The sequence below is a fragment of the Zingiber officinale genome, chromosome 5B (genome assembly GCF_018446385.1).
Source record: "Zingiber officinale cultivar Zhangliang chromosome 5B, Zo_v1.1, whole genome shotgun sequence".
Lineage (NCBI taxonomy): Eukaryota > Viridiplantae > Streptophyta > Magnoliopsida > Zingiberales > Zingiberaceae > Zingiber > Zingiber officinale.
The window spans coordinates 135,517,636-135,532,098 of NC_055995.1; the positions used below are offsets into that span (position 1 = coordinate 135,517,636).

Here is a 14,463-nt window from a genome sequence, read left to right on the forward strand (position 1 = left end):
GAATAGAACAAAGTTGTTTCAGAATCAATGTTTCTATATCTCACACTATTTATAGGAAATATTGCATTCTTTTATTAATTTTAAATAACCCTACTCTATTTCTAGTTTTAGTGATTTTAAGATTTAAAGTTGTGCCTATATCGGAAGTTTATTTGCATTCAAATGTATAGATTTACACTGTAATTTTAGTTCATGGATCGCATATATTTTTCAACACTTCCCCCATGATGAACAATGATAAGAATTATCATTACAACTTCACCTCAAACAAATTCAATAGAACTGTATCGAAACTGAACATGGATCCTCGAGAAAATGAGGTAAAATATTTTATACCCATTCGGTAGGGGTGCCAAGTGAGGCAAGGTGAGCCCCCATGATGAACAATGATAAGAATTATCATTACAACTTCACCTCAAACAAATTCAATAGAACTGTATCGAAACTAAACATGGATCCTGGAGAAAATGAGGTAAAATATTTTATACCCATTCGGTAGGGGTGCCAAGTGAGGCAAGGTGAGCCGGTGCAAAAGCATCTCAATGCAGTTGGTCCAATTGCCAGTCATCCTATCTCCTTTTGAGTATCGACAACTATGCATTATCGGCTTCAAGTGTAGATCTGACTCCATCTTCGAAGAGGCATGGACTAACACCAAGCACTTGAATCAACCTGCTGATGTCCATGGAAATGTCTGAAGGGGATCTAACGCCGCGGTCAACCTATACATAACATGAATAGAAGCTTTCAAGGATCTACTGTAGATTGGGCAATTTGCAGAATATCAAACATGAAGAAAAATCTGGATTTTACTGCATCCAGAAGTTAGCAAAATTCGAATAGATATACATGTGCGAAATCTAATTTTGTTTCACAATAGAAATAGATCTTGAGGAAGAGAAGAAGACTTACAGATGATGCAGATACTGGCTTGATCAAAGAGGGGTTGTATCCTTTGATTCGTGCAACTGACTCGGCCATTTGCAACCTTGACACCCTATTTGCTCCACCCACGTTCAGCAGCAATTGCATTTGTTTGCCGTCTGAAATGAGAGGCAAGTACAGATGGCTACCTTGTTAGAAGTTGAGATTTCATAAATACTTTCAAAAACACCGAATGACATGAAAATCCATTTTGCATCCTTGTCACCAACCAAATTTTCTCTCGTCAAGCAGAATCTTTTTTTTCTGAAAAAGGTTAGCAAAGTATCAAATAGCAAGATGAAGGAACAGGCAACCTGATATCCACTTTTTAGTTGCAGCCATTATGACATCCACCATATCCTTTACATACACAGGGCAACGGAACTCGTCATGAAAAAATTCAACCTCATGACCTTGTTTATTAAGAACACTGTCAATCCACTGCATGAATAGAAGGCAAGAGTATATCAGAACGAAATGAAATATGTAGTTAACAGGAAATGATAACAAGGTGTTATAGAACACTTGTACACAATGAGGTTAATGGCATCGACCACTCAGAAAAATTTATAATCAAGAAAAATCAGGAAATGCTATAGGTTTGCGAGGCTAAACACTGGAAACATAGTGGCAAGTTAGATTTAGACTCAAGTTTCTCTCGAGTATCTAGAATTAATAACATAAGACCTTAAATACATCCTCCTGTTTACATTGCATCTAGCTGATGTAAATGGTTGGAGGCATATCCATGAAATGCTCACCTGGATTGGAAGTGACTTTTCAACCGGTGAAATTGTCTGTGGCCCATATATTATGCTGCTTCTCAAGATGGCATAATTTGAGCAGTGAGCAATGATATGCTGCTCTGCAGCTAGTTTTGTTTTTCCATACATATTTACAGGTACAGCTTCATCCTCTTCTTTGTAAAATGATTTTACCCCTTCATATACTGTAAGTTGACGTTACTTCTTAATTGAATGAATTAGGAGTAAAAGCCAATCGAAAGCTATTAAGCGCAAAACATGAAAACAAGATTGTCACCATCACAAATGTTAATAACACAATCCACTGAATTTTAAAGTTCATGTTAGTCACTTTCCTCAACATAAATCTCAATAGATTGATAGGAAGCATCTTTTTGTCAGTCAGAGGTCCTACAAATTAAGGCTGATTAGATTATGAAAAAAAATAAGATCATGAAAATAATAGTCTCGCACCAGATATATTTTTGTGTACACTAATATCTAAATCACCCATCCCTTGCAACTCCATTTAACACGGCCTCTAAGACATAGGTCTGGAGGCCTAACCAGCAAATCCTAGGACATATGTTATCTCCCAGCTGCATTCATAATGCATCAGCTAACATACATGTACAAAAGCTTTCACTTAATCAGGAATGTGAATACAACTCCTTGCAAGTCATCAATCTTAAATCAAGTATGTTGATCCGAGGAGAAATGAAACAAAGTAAAAAAAATTCTTATCGGAGTAAAAGCAAAGAAGTGATTTCTGATAGTAAAATCTACAAATTTCCAGCTCAGTACATTGAGAAAACTCATCAGATCCTAATTTCACACATGTTTGGGAGACATGGATATATGAGTGAGAAATCTGTTGCGCAAATAACACAGGGAAAATATAGAAAGCAAGTAACCTTGATCAGTTGACAGATGAACTAGAAGAGAATTGCTATTGTTGAAGCTTGATAGCCAATTTACAAGAGAAGATGGCACGTTTATGGACACAGCAGCTGCAGGATCCATTTCACAAGCACGAGGAACAGAGAGCGCAGCACAGTTAACAACCACATCTGGCTGAAACAATAGAGAATTGTTTAAACAAATAAATCTTAATCTAAGAAGAACAAATGCACCTATTTTTTATTATCTATTTTCAAGATGTTGATTTCTTGCATGAGAAAGAATAAGAAGAATTCCACACAGTAGGAAAAACTTCATAATGTTGAAGGTGATCCGTGTTATCCAAAAAAAAAAACTGAGTTCCTCTTATCATCTCATGCTTCGGGCAACATGTATAATTGAATCAATAAGACCTTTCCTCTCAACGAGTGGATCTGTTTTACAAGTTTCTACATATGTAGATCTGAGATCCATCAACTTTTAGAAAGAAAAAGCATCACCTGTCCAAATGAGGAAGAAATAGCGTCGAATCCGTCTCCGGTTCGCAGGTCGACGCGGAAGGGGATCACCGGGGAGACGGCAGCCACGAGATCGGGGGGAGGGATGGGGCGATTATGGGTGAAGGCTAAGTCGTAGAGAAGGGCTCCGGCGAGACCTTGGAGGAGGTGCTGGCCCAAGTAGCCGGTGCCACCGACCACCAGCACTCGCTTCCTCCCCGCCATCGTTTCTTTCTCCTCTCTCTGCTCTTTCTCGGGGAATAAGACGCTTCAGATGTGTTGCATTCAGCCCCTTCGAGTTTCTATTTTATACTTTCAAACCCTGAAAATAGTGGGGAAATATATTCTAAGTTGTTTATAATAAAATAGAAAACTTTAGGGCATTTTTTGGCATTAATAATTTGAAAATATTTTTCAATTTTATAATAAAGTAGACTTTGAGAAAACTCATATTGAGAATCTATAATAGATTGGAGGATTAAATTCAAAATTCCTTATTAATAAAAGTTTACATTAATATATATTCAGAGGCTGAATCTAAAATTTTCCACTTAATAGGGACCGATTTGAATCGATTTTGGTTTTGCTAAATTCGCCCTAAACATGCAGGGCAACCATAAGTCGCCAATTTTGAACGGCCGCGTATCGTGGAAGGCGTCTTCTACCTCGAAAAGGTGGAGACTTGCGGAGATTCGATCGCTCTTGATTTGGTGGCGAGTCTTGTCAAGGGAGAGATGGCCGCTTGAGGGCTCAGATTGCCGAATTGTAGGTGTACGAAGTAGGGCGGGGGTGAAATTTCTGAGGCAGGACCGCGATTCGGAGAAGTTTCTTCGATTTGTGCCTCATCTTGTTAAGTTTTGTCGGAAAAGGTTGGATCTTGCACTGTAAGGCTGAGTCGCTTTTGCTCCCTTTGGAGTTCTGTTTGGAAGCCAACTTCAATTTCACATTTCCCCTTTGATTGGCGGATCCTTCGGGTGCTTCTGGTAGAATTTGAAGGGGAAAGTAGGTTTTTTTTTCTGGTTCTCTTGTTAATTTTTGAGCCTTTGTTCATCTCGTTATTAGTTCAATTCGTTATTATTAAAGTTTGTTTCGTTTTGTGTCTCTGTGTGTATTATTTGAGAAGCGAATCATTTTAGTTGCAAAAGAAGAACTAGGGTTTGATTGAAGTTGTGGAAATAAGAATGGGTAAATCGGCTGTCATGAAGAAATCTTCAGGAGGAAAACATAGTGATGCGAATTCACAGCACAGAAAATCCAGCGAGAACAGCCCCAGAGTCTTCGACGAGGATACCACAATCTTTATGGACATGGCTCGTGATATGAAAGAGGAGGGCAATGCACTGTTCCAGAAGAGGGAGTATGAGAGAGCATTGCTGAAGTACGAGAAAGCCATTAAGCTGCTTCCAAAGAACCATATTGACATTGCCAACCTCCACAGCAACATGGCAGCTTGTTTTATGCAGATGACCCCGAAGGAGTACCAACATGCCATTAATGAGTGTAATCTAGCTCTCGAGGTATCACCCAAGTACAGTAAGGCACTTCTGAAGAGAGCCAAGTGTTTTGAAGCCTTGAACATGTTAGAGTTGGCTCATAGAGATGTTGATATAGTTTTGAGTATGGAGCCAAACAACCTGACAGCATTGGAGATTTTTGAACGTGTGAAAAAGGAAATGGAGAAAATAGGTGTTGTGCTTGATGAGAAGGCAGTTTATCCACTGCCAGAGTCTCTTACAGTGAAACAAAAAACAAAGAAGAAGAAGAAAAAGAGCCACAAGTCTGAGGAGGTGGTTTTGTTTGTAAAGGAGAAACATGATGTAGTCAAGGAAGAACCTATCAAGAATGTGAAGTTAGTTTTTGGGCAAGACATAAGGTTGGCGCAAGTGCCTGGTAACTGCACATTGTTGCGATTGAGAGAAATTGTTGGCAATAAATTTCCAGGCTTAAAGGCCGTTCTGATCAAGTATATGGATAAAGAGGGGGATTTGGTGACAATCACTACAAATGAGGAACTGAGATGGGCTGAAGAATCTGCAGAATCACAGGGGTCTATGAAGCTCTATATTGTAGAAGTTTCACCTGATTTGGAACCTTTATTTGAAGAGTCGAAAACCATATCATGTGTGAGGACATCAAATAGGGATGATACTGGTATCCATGAAACTGGGAGCATCAAATGTGAGGATGACAAGGCATCTTCAGTAGCCATTGATGACTGGATTGCTCAATTTGCTCAGTTATTGAAGGACCATATTGGTTTTGAATCAGATGGTTACATGAACCTTCATGAGTTAGGAATGAACCTGTTTTCAAAGGCAATTGAGGAGGCTGTCACAAGTGAAGAAGCACAAGAAATTTTTGAACTTGCTGAGGTGAAGTTCCAGGAGATGACAGCACTGGCTTTGTTTAACTGTGGAAACGTGCATATGTCTCAAGCAAGGAAACAGTTATCTTTGTCAGAAAATGCTTCAGGAGAATCAATACTTGTAGAGGTCAGACTTGCATATGAGGGGGCTCAAACTGAATATGCTAAAGCTGGAAGGAGTTACTATGAAGCTCTGAAAGTTAAGCCAAACTTCTTTGAAGGTCTTATTGCCCTTGCACTTCAACAGTTTGAGCAAGCAAAGCTTTCATGGTCATATGCGATTGGAAGCAAGGAAGATCTAGAGAAATGGCCTTCATCAGAAGTTATTGAGTTATTCGACCAAGCCGAGGATAACATTGAAAAGGGAACAGAGATATGGGAAGATATGGAAGAACAACGACAGGAAATATCTAAGTCCGGTAGGGAGAAAACCTTGCTGCAAAAGATGGGTTTGGGAAACTACCATGTAGAACTCTCAACAGATGAGATTGCAGAACTGAACTCAAACATGAGATCACAAATAAATATACTATGGGGGACCATTCTTTATGAGCGTTCTGTTGTGGAATTTAAATTAGGTGTTCCAATGTGGGAAGATTGCCTCATGGCAGCAGTAGAAAAATTCAAACTGGCCGGTGCTTCACCGACTGACATTGCTGTTATGATGAAAAACCATTGTGCACATGAGACTGCCCAAGAAGGTATCGAAATTTGTCTTATAATTCTGCAACTATTAAAGTATTAATGGTGTGAGACAATTTCTATCAGCATCTTGGTGGTTTTCACTAAAGTTTTGTTTTTGTGCACCGTCGTACTGCTAGTGTATGCTAAAGTTCTTGAGCTTTGGCTAAGTGTTTTTTTAAACTTAGATATTCTTGTAGCAGAATACACAGCTAATTGTCTCCCACTTGTAGTCATTTTAGTTGAATAATAACAGCAATTGGAAGTGATATCATGTTGCATATAGTTTAATTGGTGGATAAGATTCACATAGCAAATCCCAGATATAGGGGAGAAACATCGCTTGATAATAATGATGATCAACTGGTTTTTAGAAACATTGAGGTAGAACTGATTTCACAATTAAGAATATTGGACACTGATAATTGTGTAACTGAATGCTCTGCTGCTTTTTTTTTAAAATAAAAATTATTAAATTTTTGTTTTAAGCATTAGATTGTTCTAGGTATTTGAACCATATTCATCCACAAGTTCGTAGTAATTTAAAGGTTTTGTGAGAATATTCTTGGTTCACTAATCACCTTGGTCTTATCTGCTTCTCATCTAATGATATGTTGTGTTTATTTGAACTTCCTACATGTTTGATTCCAGTAGACGCCTGGTGATGACTTTTTGACTGAATTTTTCATTTGTCTATTTGCAGGATTAGGATTCAAGATTGATGAGATAGTTCAAGCGTGGAATGAGATGTATGATGCAAAAAAGTGGACGAGTGGTGTTCCATCATTTAGACTTGAACCTTTACTTCAGCGGCGATTGCCAAAGTTGCACCAGGATTTGGAGTATCTCTGATTTGTGATTCGCTGCCAGCATTAGTTCAGAATTATAGGGCTTGTTGAGAGCACAAAAATATTTTTGTCCATTGTCTGTGTTTCATATAGGTAATATTCTTCTTTAATTTGCATGAAAAAAAGTTTCATTTCGAATCTTTAAATTTCTACACTTGCTTTCTCCACACTACAGTTAAAACTTTAAAAATATTTTTGTCCATTGTCTGTGTTTCGTTGCTTGCAAAAGTTTGCGTCTTGAACTAGAAACACCATCCTGTGATTTGTAAACACTAAATATCATTGTCTGTGTTTCATTGCTTGCAAAAGATTGTGTCTTGAACTAGAAACACCATCCTGTGATATGTAAACACTAAATATCAACATGAATTTAGATTCAATAGTTTGCCAATCTAATGAAAACTTGGTTTCTTGCCTTTGCAGGAATTGTTCATCCATTGTCGTATGCTGTTTCACTTGCTCTTTTGGAGAAGAGTATGTTTTCATAGTCGTATAGCAGACCTCTTCACATGGAAGAAGGTCCCAGAGTCGAGTGCTATTTGATTCTTGTGAAGCGTAAATTAACCTGTTTGGGGTAAGGCCTGCCCAGTTATTATCCAACCACTCATTGTATTGGTTAAGTTAGATTTTTCTTTTTTTTTTTTCACTTTGATTTCTTTCCTAGTGTATTGTATCAAGGTTTTGTCTCAGGTCTAAAGGTTTCTGTTCTTTATATATTTTCGCGACCAAGTTTCTTGATGTAAACACACATTTTATTCGTGTCAGTGATGTATGATTTGTGTAGGCTGATTTTGTCTCCGTTTCTAGAACAGAGGGGGAAAACACTCATAGAACACTGAATTAGGCTTCTTGTCAAACCATATAAACTCTTTATCTATATTGCAATACAACTATACATAGTTACTAACCCGGACAATTAGTTTGATTAACCAAAGCATCTCACTTTGCGACTGGTGTCCGGTCCCTCCTCCAGCATGCACCCATTATGGCTCGATGTGTGGAAGTATCTTGGCAAAGTTCTGAACTTCTTGATGGGGATCAGCTAGCTTCAAAATCTTCAATGGTGACAAGGTAAAAGCTTGGCTTGACAGGTGGGACAAACTCTATCACTTTCGAGCAACTGAAACGTGAAATAGCTGATGAGAATTTAGACAGGTATGAATGCAAAAAGCTCTATAAACTACTATTCTCTATCTGCAAACAACAAAACATTCCTGATGAGATATGAGAAGTAAAGAAGAAAATGAATTGCTGGAGTTCAGTGGCAAGCTCTCCAGCATCAAATTAGAGCTCTTGTAGTTCACGTTGATGGAGCCCCCTTTCGTGGTTCTGGAGAAAGAGATGCCCTCGATCGCCCGTCCTCGATGAGGCCACACTTTTGATAAGGATTTGACGGAGTTCAGTGCTTGGGCTTCTCTGCCGCTTTAGTTGCTGGCAGCTTCTTGTCTCTGAGCTCTATAGTTGACCATTCCTATTCGGAGCTCATTGTCGGACACCGGATGATCACGTCCTGGCAATTGAGCTTGATGCTTTGCACGGCGAGCCTCTGCAGCAGAGGCCTCTTCGAGTAGCAGTGGTATTCGATGCATTTGACATAGAGCAATTCCTGAAATACACAGCCACTGCATACCAATAAGATACACAGATGAACCCCTGTACTTACAAACTCAAATGAGAATCTTTCAGATAATGAGAATTAGGAGAAAAATATAAAATTTGGCACGTTTCGAGATCAAAAACATCCATACAAGAAGCCTCAGGGGACTCCTATATACAACTTTGTAGGACAAAGTAAGACTCCTCTATGAGAATACATACAGTTGGGGCAAGCTAGGTGAAAGTGAAGGTGTTGCCACGTTCAACTCCCCGCAGTCACTGATATAAATAGTTTCTAGAGGCCGATTCCACATCATACGAGCTATCTGAGCTCTCTCATCCCCAAGGAATTGTGCAAAAGCATTAAATTGTCGAATCCTTTCAGCTGGCTTATATGTGGGAATGGTAGCTATACTGGTGATCACATCCATCCCTGCGATATTGCAATATGAAACTTCAATAATATCAGGAAACTGAATCATTGCAGAAGTCGATAACTTGTAAACATGCAGAAATCAAGGAAGACTGTAAACTGATATAAGAAAGTTCTCTAGAAGGTCAATGATGTGAATAGCTCAAATGTAGCAATTCAATAAGAAAATTAGAGGACTTCTCAAGCGCCCCGTGCCATACGATGACTTCCACTTTGAAAGCGAAACAGCACCTTCAAGTGAAAGTCATGCAACGGAAGAGAAACATCAACTGACAAAATCCCCAGATAAAATGTTCAACCTAGAACTAGTAAAAATACAAACACTAATGATTCCATGGAATTGAAAGATAGGAACAAATAAAAACAGGATTGGAAAGTCAGTATTCATAAGTTTTTACTTAAGCTTAAGTAATCAATATGAGCTGTCCTACTATGCATTAAGACCATAAAGATTGCAGAGATTTTCTCAGATTAAAATAATTAATAGCTCTTTGACATTAATTGGTTCAACTTCTACTCCATTAAGAGAATATTCAAAGGCAATCATCAATCAGTGCACATGCCCCTTTTCATAGTTCACCTTGTCTTTATTCGTATAATTCCTATTCAGAATTGAATCATGATTCAGTGTTCTTGATGACACAAGCATTAGATTTCACTTAGGTCACTAATTTTTCACTATGTTTGTTGGTTGCTACTCGGAAAATCTAGAGGTTCCACTGTACAAAAATTTTGTACAAAGGTCTGAACCTTTTCCTAGCTACCATGTGTTCTTTTAAATTAAATTTTGGATCGCCTGCGGAACTTAACACGTTTGATCCAAAACTTAATCTATTTGTTCTTTTAGGTTTTGACTTGGATCTCCTGCGGAACCTAACACGTTCGACCCAAGTCACCTTAAGTTATTAATTCCATTAAATATTAATTTCCATAATTGGTTCCCAGTACTGACGTGGCGAGGCACATGACCTTCTTGGATATGGGAGCAACCATCACCGACTAGACAAAACCTTTTATGGAAAGCTAATATTTAATTTCCTAAAATAACTTTAGGTTAACCGAAAAGAACAATCAAATCACAAGGAAAAGAAAAACAAAAGAACACTATACCGAAAAGAACAATCAAATCACAAGGAAAAGAAAAACAAAAGAACACTACATCGAAAACAAATTCGAAACTCTAGAATCATATGCCTCTTGTATTTAGTATTATTTCCAAAAATAACTAGTATGATGCGGAAAGAAAAAATACTAGTTATACTTTTTAGAAAAACCTCTTGATCTTCTACCGTATTCCTCTTCTAACTTCGGACGTTGTGTGGCCAACGATCTTCCGAGATGAGAAACCACCAAAGCACCTTCTCCTTTCTTCGAATTTCGGCCCAACACAAAGCTTCCAAAAGATGAAGATCTTTTCCACCAACCAAGCTCCAAGGGATGTAGGCTTTCTCTCCTTCTTCCTCAAGCTAGACGACTAGACAAAACCTTTATGGAAAGCTAATATTTAATTTCCTAAATAACTTTGTTAACCAAAAGAACAATCAAATCACAAGGAAAAGAAAAACAAAAACACTATAAAAGAACAATCAAATCACAAGGAAAGAAAACAAAAGAACACTACATCGAAAACAAATTAAACTCTAGAATCATATGCCTCTTGTATTTAGTATTATTTCCAAAATAACTAGTATGATGGAAAGAAAAATACTAGTTATACTTTTAGAAAAACCTCTTGATCTTTTCCTCTTCTAACTCGGACGTTGTGTGGCCAAATCTTCCGAGATGAGAAACCACCAAGCACCTTCTCCTTTCTTGAATTTGCCCAACACAAAGCTTCCAAAAGATGAAGATCTTTCCACCAACCAAGCTCCAAGGGATGAGCTTTCTCTCCTTCTTCTCAGATCTGGCCACCAATTAAAACTCCATAAGCATGAAGAGGTTCGCCCACAAAGAGAAGAAGAAGAGAAGGAAGGGCCGGCCACACCACCAAGGAAAAGAGGAAGAAAATAGAATAGAGTAGTTCACCTTGAACCCTCCTCTACCCCTCTTTTATAATCCTTGGTCTTGGCAATAAGAAAAATTTAATAAAATTTCCTTAATTTTTTCCATTGAAAATTATTTAATTAAAAATAATTTTCAAATACAATTGCCAACCTCAAGCCCCGAATCAAGGAAAGTTTTAATTAAAACAAGAATTAAAACTTCCTAATTGTTTCCGAAATTTATAAAATTTCTCCAATAATTTAATCCCTTCATGATTGGTTTATAAAAGGAAATTTAATAAATTAAAATATTTCTTTTAAACATGTGGATAAAAGAAAGTTATCTCTAAAATTAAAATCTCTTTAATCTACAAATAAGGAAAGATATCAAGTCTTTTCTTAATTTTTGTAGAAACTAATAAAAGAGAATTATTAATTTTAAACTTTCTTTAACATCGACGTAAATGGTTTTCTTAAAATTTAAAATCCTCCTTTAATCAACAAATAAGGAAAGATTTTAAATTTTAAACTCTCTTTAAACATGTATACAAATATGAAAATTTTTACCAAAATTAAAACCATCCTTTTAAACTACAAATAAGGAAAGAGATTAATCTCTCTTAATCTTTGTAGAAAGCTATAAAAGGAAATTTTTAATTTTAAACTCGCTTTAAATCATGATATCCACATAAGAAATAATTTTAATAAAATCCTTTTAATATTCTAGTGGCCAGCCACCTAAGCAAGCTTTGGCCCCCCACCTACACGACTCATCCACTGATCTTGGCGGCCTAGCTTGGGTTCCAAGCTAGCTTGGCCGCCCCATTGGATGGGTAAGAAGGTGTATGCGGTGGGTATAAATCTATATACTAGAGGCTACGATAGGGACCAGAGGAGGAATTGGTTTGGTCTCCGATGAAATTAGCATCCCGTGTTCGCCCGAACACACAACTTAATTTCATCAATAATAATTCATTCCACTAAATAACTATTATTGCACACTAATCCCAAATTATATTTTGGGCTCCTTATTATGAGTGTGTTAGTCTCCTATATTTAAGATAACAATGTCCACTAATTAAGTAAGTTACACAACTCACTTAATTAATATCTAGCTCCAAGAGTAGTACCACTCAACTTCGATCACGTTTCGGACGTCCAAGTCCATGCAGGGTTAACACGACAATCCTTATAAGCTCCTCTGGGGCATTCTCAACCTAGATTACTAGACACGCTTCCTTCTATAATCAACAACACACTATAAGTGATATCATTTCCAACTTATCGGGCTTATTGATTCATCGAACTAAATCTCACCCATTGATAAATTAAAGAAATAAATATCAAATATATGTGCTTGTTATTATATTAGGATTAAGAGCACACACTTCCATAATAACTGAGGTCTTTGTTCCTTCATAAAGTCAGTATAAAAGGAACGACCTCAAATGATCCTACTCAATACACTCTAAGTGTACTAGTGTAATTATATAGTTAAGATAAACTAATACCTAATAACATTACGACTTTCCAATGGTTTGTTCCTTTCCATCTTGGTCGTGAGCTACTGTTTATAATTTATAAGGAACCAATAACATGATCTTCTGTGTGTGACACCACACACCATGTTATCTACAATATAAATTAATTGAGCAACTACATTTATCATAAATGTAGACATTTGACCAATGTGATTCTTATTTCTAGATAAATATTTATACCAAAAGCTAGGCTTTTAGTATACACTCTAACAATGTTATTTAGCTTCTGGTTATGGTTATACTCATGCCGAACCTTTATAAGAGCATGTTGTAAGAACACCAAGATGCCTTTATATAAGGGGTTTGATATGTGAATCTATAATCATTTCCTAGTCTAAATAATATAGATTATTTTTGCACAAAGATGAATTTAGCATACACAGAAAAAAAAAATGCTCTAAGAAAATTTGGAAAATAGAGGTGTTCTAGGGTGATTTTGAAAAGTAGCAGTTTTGAAGTACATGTGTCAATATAGATTGTATAAACCTGTTCACAGATGACTGATAGATGTTATAGCCGACAAGTTGAAACAATTAAATTTAAAAGTGTGAGATGTAAATAAAGACTCAAAAATTCTACTTTAACATAACCAAAATAGATAAAAGTGACTTTGAGTATTACTAGAAATCTAGTATGTAGCTTTTCAAGGAGCTAAGTTTATGGCCAATCCTAAATAGAAGGATTTACTTGTTAATGTTGTGAACATCTTTAGGTATATTTTAATGTTTTCCTATAATATTATGATCCAACCTTTTTCTACCTCAATTGCCCCTTCATATGTATCAATCCTTTTCATTTGCTCTTCGACAACCACAAGCCATCTTTCAGAGCATGAACATCAAGAACATAATTAGAGAAATTGCTAGCAAGTTACACAACTCAACTCCTAATCATAATTAAGTTTAACCATTGCACAGCTCAACTTATTTTAGATAAATCCAATCTAGTTCAGATTGAGAAAACCATGAAAAAAGGTACTACTGTTCTTCCAAGGCTACAAGTTCAAATTTGTCATCGAGATGCTTCAATGTAAATCTAGAATTCTTTGTCCAACTTCGAGTCGATAAAAGGATTTAGGAAAGTAAGTTTGCATGATGAGAGACCCTCAATTCGATTCAGGGATGATATCCACTAAATTAAGAGCAATTCGTCAAACAACTTACCTTCGAGCACAGTGCCAAACACAATGTTCTCGTTGTCAAGCTGTGGGCATGGCCCCGGCCCAGTGGTCACCAAAAACTCTACATTGTGGTAATCAGGCTCGAGCTTGACGGATTCATTATCATCGTTCTCCGACAGGCACAGTGATAGGGTTCCGGGCCTAGAATGCTTCAGCTGGAACGCCTTGGGGTCGACGGTCTCCATGTTGCGCACCAGACCGGGTGGCGGCCGGACCTCCCGCTTTTCCTTCCGCCCCTGCCGGCCGGCAACAAAGAACTGGCCCTGGAGGATCTTGTGGACGAGCGTCCCGCGGTAGGCCGCGGAGGCGCATACCGCCTTGAAGTTGGCGACGGTCTGCGGAAGGATCTTGCCGTAGAGGCCGAAGACGACGCGGCCGAGGGGCTCGGTGTCGGGGCAAGCGGCGAGGTCGAAGCCGAGAGGCCGATCGGAGCGGAGGTAGCTAGGGCAGAGGCCGAAATCGAAGAAGACGCGATCAGTGACGATGGAGGGTTGTAGGCGGTCGGACGGAGGGGCGGTGTCGGCGGCGCTGGGTTGGGCGAGGAGGAGAGAGGAAGCGGAGGATAGGATGAAGGAGCGGCGGTGGAGGAGGGGGTTTGGAATTCGGTAGCGGATGGAGTAGGCTTGCGTCGTAAGGAGGCGGCGGCGGCGGCCGCGCTGGTGGCGAAGGAGGGGAGGAGCTGCGGAGGAGAGGGCAGGCGACGACGCCATTACCAGATAACTAGCAAGTGGCACTGTGGCAGCGGGAGCCGGTCTAAAAGTTGGTTCGGCCCG

General features: G+C 38.3%; 3 protein-coding genes across 5 annotated transcripts; 1 reads left to right on the forward strand and 2 right to left on the reverse strand.

Moving 5' to 3' along the window:
- Window positions 1-183: 183 nt before the first annotated feature.
- On the reverse strand, window positions 184-3,323 carry LOC121986175 (methionine adenosyltransferase 2 subunit beta-like). The gene is made up of 6 exons (XM_042540000.1): window positions 3,068-3,323; window positions 2,582-2,741; window positions 1,686-1,873; window positions 1,239-1,365; window positions 913-1,043; window positions 184-722 (listed from the first exon to the last, which is right to left on the reverse strand). The coding sequence occupies exons 1-6, from the start codon at window positions 3,287-3,289 to the stop codon at window positions 594-596; spliced, it is 957 nt and encodes a 318-aa protein (XP_042395934.1). The 5' UTR covers window positions 3,290-3,323; the 3' UTR covers window positions 184-593.
- Window positions 3,324-3,675: 352 nt separating this feature from the next.
- On the forward strand, window positions 3,676-7,815 carry LOC121986176 (protein PHOX4-like). Of its 3 annotated transcripts, none has more exons than XM_042540003.1 (4): window positions 3,676-4,066; window positions 4,185-6,130; window positions 6,814-7,051; window positions 7,382-7,815. In XM_042540003.1, exons 2-3 carry the CDS (start codon window positions 4,246-4,248, stop codon window positions 6,960-6,962), a joined length of 2,034 nt encoding a protein of 677 aa, XP_042395937.1. In that variant the 5' UTR covers window positions 3,676-4,066; window positions 4,185-4,245; the 3' UTR covers window positions 6,963-7,051; window positions 7,382-7,815. The 3 variants fall into 3 exon arrangements, with proteins under 3 accessions (XP_042395937.1, XP_042395936.1, XP_042395935.1); XM_042540002.1 differs by having other exon boundaries at window positions 4,188-6,130; XM_042540001.1 differs by having other exon boundaries at window positions 3,676-6,130.
- A 567-nt stretch (window positions 7,816-8,382) lies between these two features.
- On the reverse strand, window positions 8,383-14,400 carry LOC121987085 (peptidyl-prolyl cis-trans isomerase CYP28, chloroplastic-like). The gene is made up of 3 exons (XM_042540990.1): window positions 13,674-14,400; window positions 8,777-8,987; window positions 8,383-8,611 (listed from the first exon to the last, which is right to left on the reverse strand). Exons 1-3 carry the CDS (start codon window positions 14,398-14,400, stop codon window positions 8,383-8,385), a joined length of 1,167 nt encoding a protein of 388 aa, XP_042396924.1.
- Between the last annotated feature and the right edge of the window lie 63 nt (window positions 14,401-14,463).

What these genes read in the sequence shown, in the direction of transcription:
- LOC121986175 (XM_042540000.1), bottom strand. Translation starts at nt 3,289, where the DNA reads ATGGCGGGGAGGAAGCGAGTGCTGGTGGTCGGTGGCACCGGCTACTTG. An exon ending in TTTCTTCCTCATTTGGACAG is followed by an intron (nt 2,742 to 3,067) that starts GTGATGCTTTTT and finishes CTATTGTTTCAG; the next exon opens with CCAGATGTGGTTGTTAACTG. An exon ending in AAAAGTCACTTCCAATCCAG is followed by an intron (nt 1,366 to 1,685) that starts GTGAGCATTTCA and finishes CTATTCATGCAG; the next exon opens with TGGATTGACAGTGTTCTTAA.
- LOC121986176 (XM_042540001.1), top strand. Translation starts at nt 4,246, where the DNA reads ATGGGTAAATCGGCTGTCATGAAGAAATCTTCAGGAGGAAAACATAGT. An exon ending in ACATGAGACTGCCCAAGAAG is followed by an intron (nt 6,131 to 6,813) that starts GTATCGAAATTT and finishes GTCTATTTGCAG; the next exon opens with GATTAGGATTCAAGATTGAT.
- LOC121987085 (XM_042540990.1), bottom strand. Translation starts at nt 14,400, where the DNA reads ATGGCGTCGTCGCCTGCCCTCTCCTCCGCAGCTCCTCCCCTCCTTCGC. An exon ending in GTTTGGCACTGTGCTCGAAG is followed by an intron (nt 8,988 to 13,673) that starts GTAAGTTGTTTG and finishes GCAATATCGCAG; the next exon opens with GGATGGATGTGATCACCAGT. An exon ending in TCACCTAGCTTGCCCCAACT is followed by an intron (nt 8,612 to 8,776) that starts GTATGTATTCTC and finishes TTGTAAGTACAG; the next exon opens with GGGTTCATCTGTGTATCTTA.